At 43.4% G+C, this 18,899-nt stretch overlaps 2 protein-coding genes across 2 annotated transcripts in view; one reads left to right on the forward strand and one right to left on the reverse strand.

The window, feature by feature from the left end:
* The first annotated feature begins 3,773 nt into the window (after positions 1-3,773).
* On the forward strand, positions 3,774-6,200 carry LOC123100312 (L-type lectin-domain containing receptor kinase IV.1-like). Its single transcript, XM_044522254.1, has one exon. The coding sequence runs from the start codon at positions 3,860-3,862 to the stop codon at positions 5,876-5,878; it is 2,019 nt and encodes a 672-aa protein (XP_044378189.1). The 5' UTR covers positions 3,774-3,859; the 3' UTR covers positions 5,879-6,200.
* A 3,633-nt stretch (positions 6,201-9,833) lies between these two features.
* The window catches only part of LOC123098601 (UDP-N-acetylglucosamine transferase subunit ALG13 homolog), a 34,217-nt gene continuing 25,151 nt past the window's right edge, over positions 9,834-18,899 (reverse strand). Inside the window, exons 3-4 of the mRNA XM_044520638.1 lie at positions 10,659-10,755; positions 9,834-10,090 (exon numbers count right to left, since the gene is read on the reverse strand). Of these exons, the coding sequence (XP_044376573.1) occupies positions 9,834-10,090; positions 10,659-10,755 (354 nt within the window). The remainder of the gene's footprint in view (positions 10,091-10,658; positions 10,756-18,899) is intronic.

Consider the following 18,899-nt stretch of genomic DNA (forward strand, 5'->3'; position numbering starts at 1 on the left):
GTTTGCTACCTTGTGCTTTGTTTGGTTTTGTGTTCCGTGAGACCTAAGTTCCAGTCATATGGTGTGAGACATATGCTACCTTATCCTTATCATATCTTTATCTATGTCTCTTGTCATTTAGTATCTCATGAGTAGCATGCTTACTATGTCATATCTCCTGCTCTCATGTATCACGCTTAGGTTGTTGGTCTCTAAAATACAGGGGGAGTGTTGATCCTAGTATGTGTGCCGTGCAGTCCAAAGCACTTGTCTTGATGGCACACATCTAGGGGGAGCCCGTCTATATTTTAGAGATTTGGGGTCTGCTTATGTCTTTTGTCTGTTCCCGTTTGTGCAAATCCCGTATTGTCATCAATCCACCAAAAAGGGGGAGATTGTAAGGGCATTTGTATCCCTTAGATGTTTTGGTGATTGATGACAATGCTTTTGCGGACTAATCGTGTGCACTGAGTGTTTTCAGAGATTCATCCTTTTGGCACGAGACGATTCCCTCCCCTCGGAGCTTGAAGCGAAGACGGTGTAGTCCTTTCGAATTAGTTTGGTGGACTAGTTTCATAAGGATCATCGTACTATCAAGAGGGGGTCCGCTTTGGAAAGGCTAGGGCGGAATCATCACATACACTTCCTTTGCCCCCCCCCCTCTGAGCCTTTCCGTTTCAATGATAGGCTCGTTCCCCTTCTCAGTGTGACCTCTCTGGTCCCAGCAGTAGTACCGCGGGCCGGAGCGGTAGTACCGCTTGGGTACTACAAGCGATAGTACCGCTCTGGAGCGGTAGTACCGCTCCAGAGCAGTAGTACCGCTGGTAGCCCCCAGCCGTAGTACCGCTGCGGTCTCGTGCTAGTACCGCCTCGATTCGAGGGGTCTTTTTTCGTGTCGGGTTTTGGGTACTAGCCGCGGCAGTGGGGGCCGTAGTACCGCTCATATGCGGTAGTACCGCCCTGACCACCGTGGTAGTACTGCTCTGGACCCAGCGGCAGTACCGCGTGGGGGAGCGGTAGTACCGCTGGCCGAGCGGTAGTACCGCTGGCCTAGCGGTAGTACCGCTCTCTGCGGGGCTGAAGTGGGGGTAACGGCTGGATTTCTTCCCCCACTATAAAAGGGGGTCTTCTTCCCCAAAGTTGACCTACCTCTTCCCTAAAAACTCCATTGTTGCTCCAAGCTCCATTTTCGCCCGATCTCTCTCCCTAGCCAATCAAACTTGTTGATTTGCTCGGGATTGGTTAAGAAGGCCCCGATCTACACTTCCACCAAGAGAAATTTGATTCCCCCCACTAATCCCTAGCGGATCTTGTTACTCTTGGGTGTTTGAGCACTCTAGACGGTTGAGGTCACCGCGGAGCCATAGTCCATTGTGGTGAAGCTTCGTGGTGTCGTTGGGAGCCTCCAATTAAGTTGTGGAGATTGCCCCAACCTTGTTTGTAAAGGTTCGGTCGCCGCCTTTAAGGGCACCAATAGTGGAATCACGGCATCTCGCATTGTGTGAGGGCGTGAGGAGAATACAGTGGCCCTAGTGGCTTCTTGGGGAGCATTGTGCCTCCACACCGCTCTAACGGAGACGTACTTCCCCTCAAAAGGAAGGAACTTCGGTAACACACCTCGTCCCCACCGGCTCCACTCTTGGTTATCTCTTACCTTTACTTGTGCGCACTTATATTGTGTTGTATCCCTTCCTTGCGTGTGTGCTAGTTGTTGTTGCATCATATAGGTTGCCCACCTAGTTGCATATCTAGACAACCTCCTTTGATGCAAAGTTTAAATTGGTAAAGAAAAGCTAAAAATTGTTAGTTGCCTATTCACCCCCCTCCCCCCATCTAGTCAACTATATCGATCCTTTCAAGGGGCATGGCTTTTATGGTGGATCTTTATAGCACTGTGACATGTGAGGAAGTAGAACTGGGTTAGTTGCAAACACATTAGGTACTTGAAGTGCTTATCATGATCCTATTTGCATGGGCAAATGCCTGTTGTGGTATGCCCTGCCTTGTCGGTCTTACCGTTACACGTCTATTAAGATTTTGTTTGTGTCGTTATATTTACTGTTCAATGTTTATAACGTATGGCTCATAAGGTCCAGCGTTTGCGAAGTTAACTTTTGCACATGGATGCCGTTCTTTTGACGCCATTGAGATTTATGAGTCAATTCATTTGGTCACATTGCAAAATAAAGCTTAACTGAACATATTTTGCATATTGATACAGGTTTGTGGCAGCCAGTCGATGTGGGGAATATTGGGACGGTTCTCTGTGTAGGAGGCTCGAGCAACAAGGATGGCCGCACGGTGTATACATGCTACTCTAATTTCGTTAGCATAAGGATGAATCATGCAGAACATCTGGATGGTCTACTTACAGCTTTGGACAAGGACCTCATCTGCAAGGGTTTATAAAGTTCAAATATATAGTCACACACGTGGTTATATCTTTCGAGTAGCGCTTTGCTAGCGTAGTTCTGCGTTTGAAATCTAAAAGGGGTTGAGCCTTCTATGATTTTTTTTTCCTAGTGAGCTTTCAGTTATATTAGCAAAATATGTTGCTTGGTGAGGTTTCTAATTTTTTTTTTACAGAAACTTTCCTTGTAGAAGTATGCTAATTATCGATCACTAGCAACAAAATTGAAAATGAGTGCATGGGGACGATTTCTCGTAGACTTGGATTGATTCAAAACTTGTCGATTAGTTTCCCAACCTCTCGAGTAATCTCAATAAATGGCGGTTTGCATCTCAGTTGAAAGATGGAGTCGATCTCTAGCATCCCATGATACTAGAAATTTGAACATCAGTATGACAGTTGTCCCACAATACTCGCATTGCGGGCGTGCGGTGGGAACGGCGACCTGTGCCGAGCAGATAATCAGTCACCCTTGACCAAAGCGCTTAGGCAATAACGTATTCTAGGACCTTCATTCGCAGCACCAATGGAGATTTCTGCACCCAACAATACCTACTGTCTTCGTCCTGATTTATTGGTCCCCTTTGTTTTTTGTGCTATTTTGATCATACATTTAACTAATAAAATGTTGATGCGCGTCATCAAAAATTATATCATTAGATTCGTATTTGAATATACTTTCATATGATATTATTTTCGCTATGTATAATTTATATTTTATTAGTTAAAATTATGATCAAAATATGGCCCTAAATACGTGGGAAACTAATAAATGAGGACGGATGTAGTATCAAATGTACAGTAAGTAGAAGTTTCTTTCGTTTTGGAGCAGGAGGACATAGGTCGATCGCGACTTGCGAGTCCCAACTCCTGACTGGCGTCGTCGGTCGTGTCTTACAGCACAGTTCAACAATGCTGTAGTGTACCAATTAATTGACCGACGACGACTTGGACGGAATCTGTTGCTAACTGCTACTGTTAGTGGGATGGGTTGGAATCTTTTGCTCAGTTTCATCATTCGCGCTCTTCATTTTCATTCACTCGTGTCAAAATCATTGACGGACTTCGCGTTTCCGACTTGGAATGGCACACGCACAGCACAGGGCAGTGATGTTGTGATCAGTCTATCAAGCATTGTGCATAATTAATCAACCAGCCAGCCAATTGCAGGTAGGTTATGACCTTCTTTCCCGTTCTTTGTCTATCAAGCATTGCGCGTAAGCAACCATGACCTTTCTTCCTCTTCTCTTGTCACTCACACTAGCCCTAAAGCGCAAGTCGATGCTCAAAAGTCAAGCCCTGAGGTTCGTGCTTTTACCAATTCAAAAAGCAGCGATGGCGACCAACCAATCGACGATGAAACCCAACACATTCTGCATATACATAAGACGTGGATTCTCTATACATAACATATACGTAGCAGAACTTAACCAAACCACACCACACCACAAGTTCCAGTGAGAAAAGAGAATGGCGGCATCCGGTGCTGCTCTGTGCCTCTCCTTTGTCCTGCTCCTCGTCGCCGTCTGCTGCAACTCCGACGTCGACTTCATCTACCAGGGCTTCCAGCACGCGCCCAACCTGAGCCTGGACGGGTCGGCGTCGGTGCTGCGCGGCGGCGCGCTCCAGCTCACCAACGGCAGCGAGCGCCTCGTCGGCCACGCCTTCTACGGCTCCCCCGTGGCCCTTGGCACGCTCGACGACAGCCAGAGCGGTGGCGGACTCGCGGTCTCCTCCTTCAGCACGGCCTTCGTCTTCGACATCGTGACAGTCGGGACAGGTGGCGGCCATGGGCTGGCCTTCGTGGTGGCCCCGTCCAGGGCGCTCCCCGGCGCGTCGCCCGAGATCTACCTCGGCGTCCTCGGGCCGACCACCAACGGCAAGGCCTCCAACCACGTCTTCGCCGTTGAGTTCGACACGGTGACCGACCTGGAGATGAAGGAGACCAACGGCAACCACGTCGGCGTCGACGTCAACAGCCTCGTGTCCAACGTGTCCGAGCAGGCCGCGTACTACACCGCCGAGAACAGGAAGGTGCCCGTGAAGCTGGAGAGCGCGCAGCAGATCCAGGCGTGGATAGACTACGACGGCGGTACCAGCTTGCTCAACGTGACCGTCGCCCCGGTGTCCGTGGCTGACCGGCCGCAGCGGCCGCTCATATCGACAAAGCTTGATCTCCGGTCCGTCTTCAAGGAGAACATGTACGTCGGCTTCTCTTCGGCCACCGGGAAGCTCGCGAGCTCGCACTACATCCTGGCATGGAGTTTCCGGGCCAATGGGCCCGCCCAGCCCATTGATCTCCGGCGGCTGCCGAAGGTCCCGAGGCAGAGAACGCCGGCTCCCAAGGTCCTCATCATCAAATTTGCCGCCGTGGCTTGTGCGGGAACACTCACCTTGGTTGCGGCAGCGATGGTTACTGTGCTGTGGCTCCGGCGTAGGGCGGCGCTCGCCGACAAGCTGGAGGAGTGGGAGCTCGAACACCCCCAGAGGATTCCATACATCGAGCTCTACAAGGCGACCAAGGGGTTCAGGGAGAGCGGGCTTCTCGGCTCGGGCGGTTTCGGCCACGTGTACAAAGGCGTGCTCGGACGCCGTCGGTCCGGCGAGGAGGTGGCCATCAAGCGGATCTCCAGCGGCACCAAGCAAGGGATGAGGGAGTTCGTGGCGGAGATCTCGAGCCTGGGGCGGATGCGCCACCGTAACCTGGTGGAGCTGCGCGGGTGGTGCAAGCACGGCAATGACCTGCTCCTCGTCTACGAGTTCATGCCCAACGGCAGCCTCGACGCGCACCTGTTCGGCGGGGGCAACAAGGTGCTCACGTGGGCGCAGCGGCTCAGCGTCATCCGGGGCGTGGCGCGCGGCCTGCTGTACCTGCACGAGGAGTGGGAGCACGTGGTGGTGCACCGCGACGTGAAGGCCAACAACGTGCTGCTCGGCGCCGACATGGGCGCACGGCTCGGCGACTTCGGCCTGGCACGCCTCTACGAGCACGGCGCGGCCCCGGGCACCACGCGCGTGGCCGGCACCCTGGGGTACATGGCCCCGGAGCTCACCGTGACCAGCCGCGCCACCACGGCCACCGACGTCTTCTCCTTCGGCGCGCTGCTGCTCGAGGTCGCGTGCGGCCGCCGGCCCGTCGAGCCCGGCGAGGCGGCGGACGTGATCCTGGTGCGGTGGGTCCGGGACTGCGGGCTGGACGGCGACCTGCTGCGGGCCGTGGATCCGAGGCTGGACGGGTGCTACGACGCCGCGGAGGCGAGGCTGGTGCTGTGGCTGGGCATGGTGTGCAGCCAAGGCCGGCCTGAGGCGAGGCCCAGCATGAGGCAGGCCTGCCAGTTCCTCAACGGCGAGGAGACGCTGCCGGAGGACGCGGTGCTCATGTTCTCGGATCCCGACTCGTCCGTGTTCCCTGGGTCCGTGCTCTCGTCCATGACCTGGTCCTCCTCCTGTGGCACCATGTCGGTCGGCTCGCTGCATGGCGGTCGGTAAGCTGCGGGGTACTAGGAGGTTAACTAACTGGTCTATATGTATTGCGCATGTGCACTTCGCCATGGATGCCCACTTGTTCTCTGTATGAGTAAGAGTAGAATGCATTGAAGATCGTAAACCTACATCGTGTGTGTGAGCTAGGTCACATAAATATGAAAAGAGAATGTACATCCTAGGTAAGGTTTGGTATGTCTGTATGGGGCGATGGCTGACGCCACATAGGCAATACTAGCAAATATGCATGTGTGTTGTAATGAGAGAAAAACTAGATTATGCAGGTGTTGTAGATATAAAAAAAAGTCTGAATCAAATGCAAGGATGAGATAAGGACTTCTAAAATGTCATTTTATAAACTATGTCTGAATGATGTCATGATAAGATAAGGGACTTTTAAAAAGTCATTTCAAAAACAAAAAATGTGATGGTCTCATCATGACTTGATTTCCTAAGGCGCCACAACGAAACATTTTTGGGTTGAGCAAACTGCATTGATGAGCTCCGCCTGAGCTAGACTGATAAATGATGTGTCTCGCCTTGACCTAGCGTAGCGGTGTTTATCATAACCAGTACTGTGATACCAGAATTAACATAGCTACGTATTGAGGCAAAATAGACAATTAGTCATTTTCATATTGCTTACAAAAACTAACCCATAGTAAGTTGTGTCAATTTTTTTAGGGCTCTGCGTTGTACAAATATGGAAACCATTTTTTTATCCGATGCAAGGGACTAAATAAAATCATAACGACCTCTACAGATCCCCTAAGAAAACCTCTACGTAAGCGACGGTTTGTTTTGTTCATTATTTATGTATTTGTTTTATTTAATTTTGTGAACATTTTCTAAAAAATATGGACATTTTTTTTCCAAATTCCCGAATATGTTTTGAATATTGGGTTTTTAAGAAAATCATGAACAATCTTTATTTCATGAAAAATTATTGAAATCATGAATTTTTTTATAATATGTGAACATTTTTTTAAATCATGAACATTTTATGATCCTCCGAATGTTTTTTGAATTCATAAACAGTTTATGATTTATCAATATTTTTTGAAAAACTCACAAATTTTTGAAATTTGGTTCTTTTGGAAATCCCGAATCAATTTAGAGAAGGAAAAACAAAAATAAATATGAGAAAGTAAAAAAAGCAAAAAAAAACTAAATAGAAAACAGGGGCACCACGACCGACGCATGGGCCGGCCTATTTCCGCGGGCCAGAGGAGGTGGCGCGCTTAAGAGAGGAAAAGGTGGGAGAAAATGGGGCAAAACAAGGGATCGGGCCTTGGTCTCCCATTTGGACGACTGCGGCCTTAGCCATCGCGCTGCATGTGTGCTCGTGTTATAGGAGTGTATCAATGTATAAGAACAGAACCTTGCGGCGATTTTGGAATAAAAGCGAATCGTCTTTCTTCACTTACCGATGGCATGGGGGTAATTATTGACAACTTTAAGGGCAATTTCCATGACGTACCGCTAGAAGCAATAACCCCTTTATTGTTAGGTAGAGATTTTACAAAACCCTCACAATTGTAAATTAACCATTATAATTTCGTGGCTCTCTCCTTATTTGTATTATTGGGCCAAATCCTTTACACTTTTACAATGATTCGGGATAAATCAAATAGGCATACTGGGCCTATTCATACATGACAAGCGGTGAAAAATTAATCTCACATTGCTAGTGGACAGTGAGTTATAACAAAAAAGCAACAACAAAGAATAACAGTAACTCTGTGGTCTATCTGGTATGCTAGAAGAAAGTTGATTCACGAAGGGATCAATCAAAGTCCATATGCAACACACAATTTTGTTATCAACTTCATAGATTTTTTTTTTAGGCAATCAACTTCATAGATGAATTGAACCAACTAAATGTGCGACCAGAACATCCCTTGCGGACAGCTGCTGGACAAGCTCACCAGAACTTCAACTGGATCCCGTCGGCAAAGGGTTTCATTAAGATCAATGTTGACGCTGGGATTTCCACTGAATATAATGTGGGTACAATGAAAAGGTGGCTAGGGTCTCTGCCTCTCGTTGGCGGCGCCGCCGATCTCCGACATCTCCTGTGGCTTTAGGGTCATGGGTGCGCGGTGGATCTCGACCCTTGCCGGCGGGAGGGCTTCGTTTTCAGGTGCTTCTTCAAGTTTTGTTAGGCTTTGTGTCCTGCTCAAGAAGATGAGACAGCGGCGGATTCTTGAAGATGGAATAAGTTTTTCCCTGCCTAGCCCCGTCCCAATGGTGTGTCTAGTATCATCGGAGGGCGTGTGGAGGTGTGTCTCCAGCGGATCTCGCGAGATTTGCTCGGTGGTTGTCTTTGGTGGATCCGCTCGGATCCGGTCTTTGTTCGTCTTTGTTTATGTGTCTTCAGGTTGGATCCTTTCAATCTAAACTTCTCTTCATCGGCTGTCGTTGCTGTTCTGGGGTGTTGGTCTTATGAGACCTTAGCATGACGACTTCCCGACTGTCTACTATAATAAGTTGTGCCGGGCTCCGGTGAGGAGGAGCGATGACGGTGGAGCGCCTTCGGCTCGCTTTAGTGCTTGTAGTCGTTGCTAGGTGGTCTATGAATCTGGATGTGGTTTTTATTATTTCAGATGTTCATTGTACTGCCATGATTGAAGATGAATAGATCGATAGTTTCCTGCAAAAATAATAATGTGGGTACAAACTGTTGTTGTGTGTCGGGACCGAGATGGCACTTTATATGGGCTCTTCCATGTTGTTGTTTTTTTCCGACAAAGGGTGGATTTTATTACTCAAAATGAAGCATCAAGAGGATACAAACACAATGAGCACACACCCAGCCTCTGCATAGCTAGGAATAGGATGCACACAGCCAACATCAATGCACAGGCACAAAAACCACCGACAAATAGCAAAGTCATATAAGACCAAACCTATGTCTAAGCAAGGAAAAAGAAAAACGCCCTGAAGAGATCAAAATCGCGACCGACAAACTACAACAATGGGCTCTTCCATGTTGGTTATCCAGGGCTTGATTGATCCTTCCACGCTTGAGGCTATTGCATGCAGGGAGGGTCTGTCAGACCCGATTCATCTACCACTCTATATGGACAAGTATATGGAGTAAATCAAGCAATCGTTCGGGATCTGAGATGTATTATAGCAATAACATAGTCTGTAGTGTGTAGGGTTCTAGCCCATACTTGGCAATTGGGGAATTCTCAATGGTGAGTCGTCAGCCACAACCCGGCTGTTACATAGGCTGAGCTCTGTCACTAGCAGTGAAAGGTAAAAGAGGAAATACAGTAATGAGGTAAATGCATCCAACGGTGGTAACGAGTCGTAACGTCGGAGCCACTGTGAACCGTCCGATTGGACTGAAGCGGTACTTTGCCTGCGTTGCTACACTTAACTGAATATGCAGCTGTGTTAACTGAAGATGCAGGTTCAGAGCCTGACAGGGTCTTTCTTTGGCATAAGATCTTGGAATGGTACACCTTCAAGTTGCTTCGGATTGCAAACAGGTGGTACATCAATATACATCAAAGAGCTGGAGGGGATTACGGCACAATCATTAAAGAGATTTTAGATACTTCTCTTTCTCCTTTTCAAAAAGATACTTCTCTAGCTTTTGCTTCTTGTAATTTTTCTTTCGAACCTCGAGCTGCTAACCATGAAGCTCACAGGCTAGCTAGGTATGGTGTTTCTCTTCTGTTGGACAGGCATCTATGGCTGGGTACTCCTCATGACCCAGTTGTAACTCCTGCGAACATTTTAGCTAATCAATAAAAGCCTAGCAAGCTTTTTCATCAATAAGTGTCTTCAGTTCCAAACAGGCTGAAGCATCTAAACTCTGCACTTTTAATCTGTATTAACTTCATTTCAGTATTTTGTTAAACTACATCTACATGAAGAGAAAACACGTACTATCAATCGACGGGAAAACCAGGAAATTCGTTGATCAGTGCCACAACTGGCCTCACTATCAATCGACAGGAAAACCAAGAAATTCGTTGATCAGTGCCACAACTGGCCTCGCCTCTCCTGGAATGTAAGGCTGGAGCGCATGCAGATCCATCGCCTCGACGGTCTCTCGCAGCGTCTGTGGATGGGCACACAAAAGGTGATTCTGCTCGGCCAGTTCCTCTGCTAGCTCGCTTTGGTGATTGTCCATCAGATCTTCATTCACAACGACGATAAGAGGCTTGCCCAGTCGCAGCGTCTCAAATATGCTGCCAGAACCTGTCAGCAATAATAAGTTATTAAACAAACAATAGCTTGGAATGCCTTTTCCAACCATTGATGTCGCCAAATGTAACACCGACAGCAATATTATTTTTCATAACCCTATTACTCTAAAATATAGCAAGTTCTCCAACAAAAAAGTCCAACGGGCTACATAAAGGTGCAACTACAAGTCCTGATTTCATGATTAGTAATCACTAAAGCCAATTCAGCAGGTACCTTTGTCCACCTTCTACGAAATTCACAGGAACTGACCACCTAGTAATGGACATATTTCGAAATGCTAAAGTCTGTAGTAATTGTTTCCTTCTTGCCAAAAAAGTTATTTGAAGTTGAAACTACAAATCCATAAACAAGGACAGGAGAATCAAAATCTGTAACATAAATTTCTACAGGTTTAAGTATTATGACAATATCAGTGAGGAAGAGGTTTGGTTAGGGCAATATGGTTACAACAACCAATATACATAGGCCAAAGGATTCACCATAAAAAATTCTGCTTCAAGTATTGTTCCATTATAGTTCTCTCAAGAAAATAAATCTATTATTCAGATTTGATGATCACCTGCATGACTGATGACTAAGGATGCTTCTCGTATGCTGTCAGCTATGCTTGGTAAAAAGGTGAAATGCTCAACTTGAAGATTTAAATTTCCTGAGACCTATATTCAAGAAGAAAAGGCTAAATCCATGCTACATTCACACACTTATAATCGTTAAACACAAACCACAATCATTGATCATGGTACAAATATTACATAGTACTCCGTACGTAAGAACTAGGACTTAGTAGGCTTTCTGGTCTGCCAATCTCTACTCCTAATCTCTACTAGTAGAATGCCCGTGCGTTGCCATGGACTCTTGAAAAAGTTTGCAGGAGTTACATGTTAAATTCCACACGTACAAACAATATAACAGAAACATAATTATTTAATAACTGAAGTTCATTTTTGCAATGTAAATTGATAATATAAGAAAAATTAACGACATGTCCATACAAAAACTGAGCGATGTTCCAACTAAACATCTATTACAAAACTATTCATATCTAGATGATGCGCTTAAGAAATTCTTTCACAATATCCGGTAAGTTTCCTTTAGCTTCATTCCCACGATGTTTTAGCAAGTATAACAAAAACTGATTCCTCAATTCATACCCATCCTGCATAAATGCATACATGTAGTTAGTATGAAAATTTCACGCTGAAGGTCTTAAAACATGTAACGGACAATACTCACCGCGCAAATCGGCTTGACCAAATCTTCACCGTTCCACCAGAGCATAAAATGAAAAACAAAATAGCCAGACAAATTCCTGTAAAACTTTAAATTAACAATGTAAAGAATATAGTAATAACAAAAGTAAATGTTTTTGTTATGAATTCATTACCCATCTATACTCGTTGGAACACCGGACGGAAATAAACGTTGCCATTTAGATATATCATAATTCCAACCAGGCAGCTTTATTTCGAGTGCTTCTTTGAAATCCCTTGCAAAACTTTTTAATTTCAGTGCATGCCTCAATTTTTTCTCCTCTAACGATTGTGATGTTTGAATAGGATCCATAATATATAGACGACGTGCCTCTTTGTCAATGACGTACAAGATGTATCGGCCGATGGATGCATAGGGAAGATAAATCTACAAGTGGAGGTATTAGAAACAACAATAAACCATGATAACAATGGACAAAATACTTTACTTACCTTGTTGCACGATGAGATGTCGTTGTCCATCTCAGGCCAGCTATCAAATAATGTTGCCAACCTCTGGATAGTTTCCTTCTCGCAAAACTTCTGACCTCGTGTTGACTCTAGCATCATGAACTAAGTAAAAAAACAAATATTTTTTCAACATGTTGATAGTAATGACACATAGAATTAAGAGTTAAGATGATTTACACAAAATCGTAGATCCATGTAGTGCACAGGAGGGTCTGTGAACAATACTCCCTCGTCACATGCCAGCATACGCACGGCTGTGTTGAAGCAGTCATTGTCCATGGTCTGCTCCATATTAAGTATGCACTGAAGTTTCTTAAGACTTAAGCCCATTGGATCGGGTGTCGAGCTCCGGACCCATACCTTCCTATAAATTGGATGATAAGAAGAATACTATTATAAATCCGCACATTAAATATTGATACATGATACTTACTCCAAACACCCGGCATCATCGATAGACATGATGTAGTTGCAGAGGCCGGCAAGTAATTCACGTTGGTCCGTGGGTATTGTAGTGATTGGGGCAGGACGTTTGTCTTTGACTACGTCAGATGGATTCTCCAGGATCTCGATATCAGAATTAGCTAAAGTTTCTTCATCGTCAGGTTGATGGTATATGGGATCTCCTTTTAGCTTATTCAGCTCTGAATCGAGCAAAATGACAGCTAATTTTTTTCGAAAATGTTTCATATCCTCCTACAAAATATATATATAATCAATTTATATAATATTTTGAGATAAATTAACGAGATAATGTATAAAAATGGAATACCTGGGTGAACGTGTCTGACAGTCCATGTGATGTCCAGTATTCCATATAATTTAGCATAAACAGTCCACATGATACGCTATAATATTATAAAATAATCCTTTACAATACCACACAGATAAATCAAATAAACAAACCATTGTAACAAGTGCTTACCCATCGGTTTGCATTGCCTCATGAAATTGCTCTACAATCGTCCATTTTGTAACATTCAGATCGGGCCACTTATGACCTCTGATAAACTCCAGACTGTGCTCTACAAGTTTTATACGCTTCTCGAGTCCTAGTAACTATTTTATATATGAGAAATATTAGGGAACAAGGCAAACAAAACATATGTTAAGATGAGTAAAAAAATATAGTTACCGTAGTAGCAAGGTCATTGCGTTTGACACGAGAACCAAGTGAGTCCAATACTTGAATCTCACGTTTTTTGGCATTGGCGACTGCTAGATACCAATGGTAGCCCGGCATGTTAATCGGAATGAATAACTGGTGTAAATATCATACAAGTCACGATCGCAATTAGATATAAATATTAATAAATCTTTATAATTATGAATTAAATAAAAACAATCCATAATTATATGCATGGATAACGAGACAAAAAAACTAACCATATCTTGCTGTAGATAAGTATTGACATGATGCACGATGCGGTGATATTTTGATGGGTCTATGTCTCTTTCCCCGTCTTCTTTTATCTGGCCAAATACAAACGTGCTAATAATGTGTACCCTTTCACTCGCCCTATCTTGTAGATGCTTGTGAGCAAGCATGCAATATATGTAAGCATTTATCACCTGTAAACAACATTTAGATTATATTTATATTTTATGATATTATATATTGTTTATATTATTAATTACAAAGTTTGTGCAATTGGTCTTACACCGTCATGTAAGAACATATCATTTTTTATAAGGCATCTCAAATCGTCGGTTGCTAACAAGGCATCTCCAATGTCCACGAACTGGGTATTCTTGGGGGCAGACTTGATTGATTCGATGACTGTAATATCTCTAGGGGTACAAACATAGTCTGTCAAATTCATAAAAAAGTGAACCAACTTAGTAAACAAAATGAGGAAAATAAGTTAAATACAAAAGGCAATATCACAAAAATAATATTGATAATAATATTAAAAATTACCTTGTGGAATAACATGTAAATTAGCATCCTTTTTTGGTTTGTTATGAGATATAACCTCTTCGACGTTATTATGTTGTGAATTTCCGGCCCCTTCCAGCGACATTGCATCTGAACCCTCAATGGATTCTTTCTGTGCATCTCCAAAGTCCATATCCATGTCTCGTATATTCTGAAAAAACAAAAATATAAATAGACCTTTCATATTATCATATATAATATACATACAGAGTAAGGTTAGCTATATGCACCTCTTCTCGTGGTGTTTCAGTGCGGTCTGTCATCGTTGCATCAGTGCGTATGTCGGAACCCATCACTTTATATATATGCTGAAATATAAATAGTATTTTTTGCTGCATCATATAATGTGAAACTAACACAACTATTTTATCTGTGATAAAAAATGCTTTTGATTATATTAGAAAAATATGCAGCTTAAATCATTTTACTAATACAACAATTCGGGTAAACAACAAACTATAATGTTCATATATAAGTAAGTAGTCATCTGAAATTGCTTAAATGATTTTAAATTAATTATATATGCTATTGAAATTTGACAAACAAAAATAAACATGCTAACTAACCAACATTAACCAAGTATATGTGTTTTTATTTTTATTTTTTGTGATATCCTTAGTATATGTAATAAGCATAACCGCAGCCCGGCCAGGTTAACATGCGCTAAGCAAAACACGGGAGCCTTCGCTGAAGGCAGGGGGCGACTGGGCCGGCCCATTTGGATGTAACGAACTCCAGCAGTGTAGAAAAATGGCCAAAAACTAACAACATGTCTTAAAGAAACCTAGTGATAGTCTTGCGGAGCGACCTATCAAGGATCGAACTTATTTTGAAAAAACTCAAAAAATACATAGTGATATAAGTTATGTAATATAACTTGAGCAATTTTTTAATACAGATTTCAAATTTGTGTAATATACACTTAACAAATTTAAAAAACACAGTTTTGTAATGGATGATGAACTTTTGTAAAAAGCCATGAACATTTCCTTAATATACCGTTCAACACTTTTGTAACATGCATTGAACTTTGTACTATAATAAAAACGAAATAATATAAATAAAGAATAAAAAATTATAGGAAAAGAAATGTAAACAAAAACAAAAAAAAGAAAAGAAAGAGAAAAAGGAAAAGAAACAGAAAACTAATGAAACAGCGAGGCAGCAGCGAAACATGTCTGGGCCGGCCCAAACGGGGCTGTTGCGCGGCCCGCCACGACGGCCCACCTGGCACGCAGGCCTCTCGGGCGGCAGGAGCGCTGAAGCGACGCGGCCTCGCCCTTTCCCCTCTCCCCGCCGCATTCTACCTACCTTATCCTCTCATCTCACTCGCTCTCTCCTCTCCTCTCATCTCACTCACTCAAACCCTCTCGCCCTTTCCCCTCCCCCCGCCGCATCGCCGCCCGCGTCGACGAGCAGGCAGCCTCACTCTTATGCCCGCCTGCCACCGCATCGGTCTCCTGCATCCACTGACCTTGGGGCTGCCTGCTGTGTGCTGCGCGACCGATCCTGGAGCACATGCGGGTGATCGATCCGGTCCCGTTCCGGTCGGATCCGTGGCGGCGCTCCTCTCCGGCAATGTCGCAGGTGGATCTGCAGTGACGCGTCCCGATCTGCAACGCCACAGCTCCGGTACGCCACTCCCCATGCCTCACAAATCCATTCAACGCGGGCTGCTCAGATCCGCCCACTCCTCGTCTTCTTTGAATCTTTGCGTCACTGAACTCCTTCCTGTTCTTTCTGCGCCGCGGCGCCGTGACCAAACCTCACATGCACGGCGAGGACGACGACTTCTTCCCGACGCCGCCGCGCTCGGCAAGGAGGAATGACATGTACAAGCACTCGGCACTGCGTGCGCTGACCGACGCGACGCGGGGACACAGCCACCCCAACCAACGGCGCGTCTGACCACCCGTCCACATCCCCACCGCTCCAGCCAGACGGCCACAGGACATCGCTCCGTGCCCGCCGCATGATGCTGCACCAGGCCAAGATACAGGAACGCCCCGCGCCGGTGACCTCGGCATCAACTCCCTCTCAGCAACCGCTAGCTTGCACGGATCCCACTTATCTGATGGTAAGCAACTGAATCCTTAAGCTGTGGCAGCATGTTTGCATCCTTAGCTCTCTTTTTTAGGGTTTTTGCAGTAGGAGTAGTTGCTAGAACTTTGAGCAATTTTGTTTCCAGATGTTGCACTGAATATCAAACTTTTGGATCTTCTTTATAGTAGATGCACGGCTAATTTTTGAATTTTGTTTGCAGTAGGGGTAGTTCTATCTAAAAACCGATAGTTTGTAAACCTCGATGATAATAGGATAGACCTAAACCTCGATGATAATAGGATAGACCAAAGCCAGCCTTACCAATATATTGGTCACGCCCATGAGTTGTGGCACTTGTTTGGATTGAAACCAATTTTGGACCATGAGTAAGATGAACCCACCAACGACGTTTTTTTTTGCAGTCATACATGAGTAAGATGACTTCCTCTCTAAAAGCTTCTGTTTAATCTCTTGGACCAAGAAAACAAAACTTGATCTATCTTGCTTTTCACTTGTCAACATACAAATGGCCTCCTCACAATCAGTTTCAACTTGAAGAGGCAGATTGCTCAATTGCATAGATAGTGTGATTCCTTCCGACAGTGCACAAAGTTCAGTTTCTAATGCATCCGTGCATGTTAGTAGGTGACGGCATGCAGCGAGCACTATATATCATTTGTTTTATTACCCTGCTTGCTTGATTGATTTCCCCTCCTATTATTTAAATACATAATTTGTTTTATTTGTTCAGGCAAGCCAACAAACAGGAGTGCTGGCAACAGAACTCTAAATCCATCGATCAACTGAAAAACATCAATGTGAAACAAGCAGTGGCAGGTCTATCTGCTTTCTTTACTCACTCAATTATTCGTGCAGCAGGAGTAGTAGTTAGGAATTTTCTGAATTAGTACATGGACTGAATTTCAAAGAGATGGTACTTTAGGAGTACATGGAGTTGATGCACTGTTGTATTGTTTACAATAGATATGGTAAAGTTTATTGAATTTTGTATGCGGTTTAAATGGTTGCAGTTATGAACTGCTATGAGGTGTGCTCAGTTTGATATTCTTAGCACAGTGGTTGGCACTGGATGTTTGGTTGTTTATCTGTAGATGGAACTATTGTGGGAACTGGATCATGTTTTTAGTTTCTGACCTAAGTGACTACTACTTCAATTAAGGTAGTTATGGATAATTAGTTCACACAAAGTAAATTGGGTTGATCCAGTGTTTACCAGGGATATTTGTATATATCTTGGCATATGATCCAGTGCATAAATTGATTGATCGATTGCTTAGCACAATGCTGGTTAGACTAAATAATTACTTGATGGAATTATTTGCATCTCACGTGTTGCACACATACATAAGGCAGAACAAGCATACTTGTAAACTACTATTAAGGACAAATTTAATGGGTTAATTATTTCTTGTGGTGGAAGTTGGATGAGGGGCCCATTGTGAATAATTTGAGACCATTCCATCGAAGCATTTTCTCATTATGCAGTTTTTATTACATGAAAGGACTTAATATTATGACTGTCATGATATATTTTTTCAGAAGTGTTTGTTTATTTTTTTATTTTCTGGCATGTTCAGAATTGCATGCTTGCTTTTATTGCCATAAAATGTGCTGCTGTAAATCATGTGTTCAGAGTTGCATGCATACTTTTGTACTTTCTGACATGTTGTATGGAACAGATAAATAAGCTAGGGACACTGTACATTTTTTATATATATTTGTAATTTGGGAATAAGTTCAAAATCTTACTAAAATTATTTCCTATTTTTACAACTTATGCAGAGAGCAAGTGATTAATTGTTATTTATCCCGTCTTTCGTAATCGCTAATTCACTGGATTCTTAATGTGCAGACTGATGCAGAAGCAAAGCATTTCAAGAAAAATTTCCTCCAATTGAGGGAAAGAAGGGGCCTACACCACTGACAGCCATTGCCATGCCAAACGGTGAGCTCAGTGCACGGTTTTCACTTTCCTAGGAGTGCTTGTAGCATCTGCAAATAGTGCCAGCTCAAAATAAGCACGTGCATCGTATTACTTGCTCTATCTTGCTCAAAATAAGCACGTTCATATATTTGCTCATAGTTGGTATTGGAGTATTACATTTCCATTGTGAATAGTTTTAGACTTTTCCATCGAAGCATTCTGTCCTCATGCAATTTTAATTACATGAAATGACATAATATTATGACTTAGACGATATATATCTTCAGATTTTTTGTTGAAAAAATAGAGCTTGCCTCTCCGATTTCATATAAAGAAATCATCCGTTCACAGACATTTCTTCAGAAGATGATTATATTTGTTTGTTTTCTGGCATGTTGAAACACTTAAAAAGTTATTAGTTTGTTCTTCTGGCTCAAATATATTTGTGAGATTTCATTAAAAAATATTGCTTGGCTATGCAAATTTAGGCAGTGAACTATGGTCATAACTTAAAAAGTTAGGTGTATGCCACACTTGCGATGCCCAGAATAGACTGTTAGCCTATAATATCTGAAAGAACTGTTTGTATTCAGTTGCAGCCCACCTAATAGGACTGCTTGATTAGATCTACAATCAATTGTATTGGCTCTGAGCTTTTTATAAGCTGGCACTATCTCCACTGGTGTTCTTCATTTGAAATTTGATGGTATGCCTGACCAAACATGATCCTAATCTAATTATTTTACAAAAGAGAAAGATCCAGAAATTTGATGGTATGCTTTTTTTTAAACTACTATTAAGGAAAAATTTAATGTATTAATTATATCTAGTGGTGGAAGTTGGATGAGGGGCCCATTCTGAATAATTTTAGAGTATTCCATCGAAGCATTTTCACCTTATGCAGTTTTTATTACATAGAAGGACTTAATATTATGACTGTCATGATATTAAGTTTTTCAGAAGTGTTTGTTTATTTGTTTGTTTTCTGACATATTCACAATTGCATGCATGCTTTTATTGCTATAAAATGTGCTTTAGAAAATCATGTGTTCATAATTGCATGCATAATTTTGTAGGTGAACATACAGAAAATGCAAGATAAAACATACTTTTGATTGTATACCTCAACCAAACATGATCCTAATATAACAA

This window comes from Triticum aestivum, chromosome 4D (genome assembly GCF_018294505.1).
Source record: "Triticum aestivum cultivar Chinese Spring chromosome 4D, IWGSC CS RefSeq v2.1, whole genome shotgun sequence".
NCBI classification, from domain to species: Eukaryota; Viridiplantae; Streptophyta; class Magnoliopsida; order Poales; family Poaceae; genus Triticum; species Triticum aestivum.

What these genes read in the sequence shown, in the direction of transcription:
- LOC123100312 (XM_044522254.1), top strand. Translation starts at nt 3,860, where the DNA reads ATGGCGGCATCCGGTGCTGCTCTGTGCCTCTCCTTTGTCCTGCTCCTC.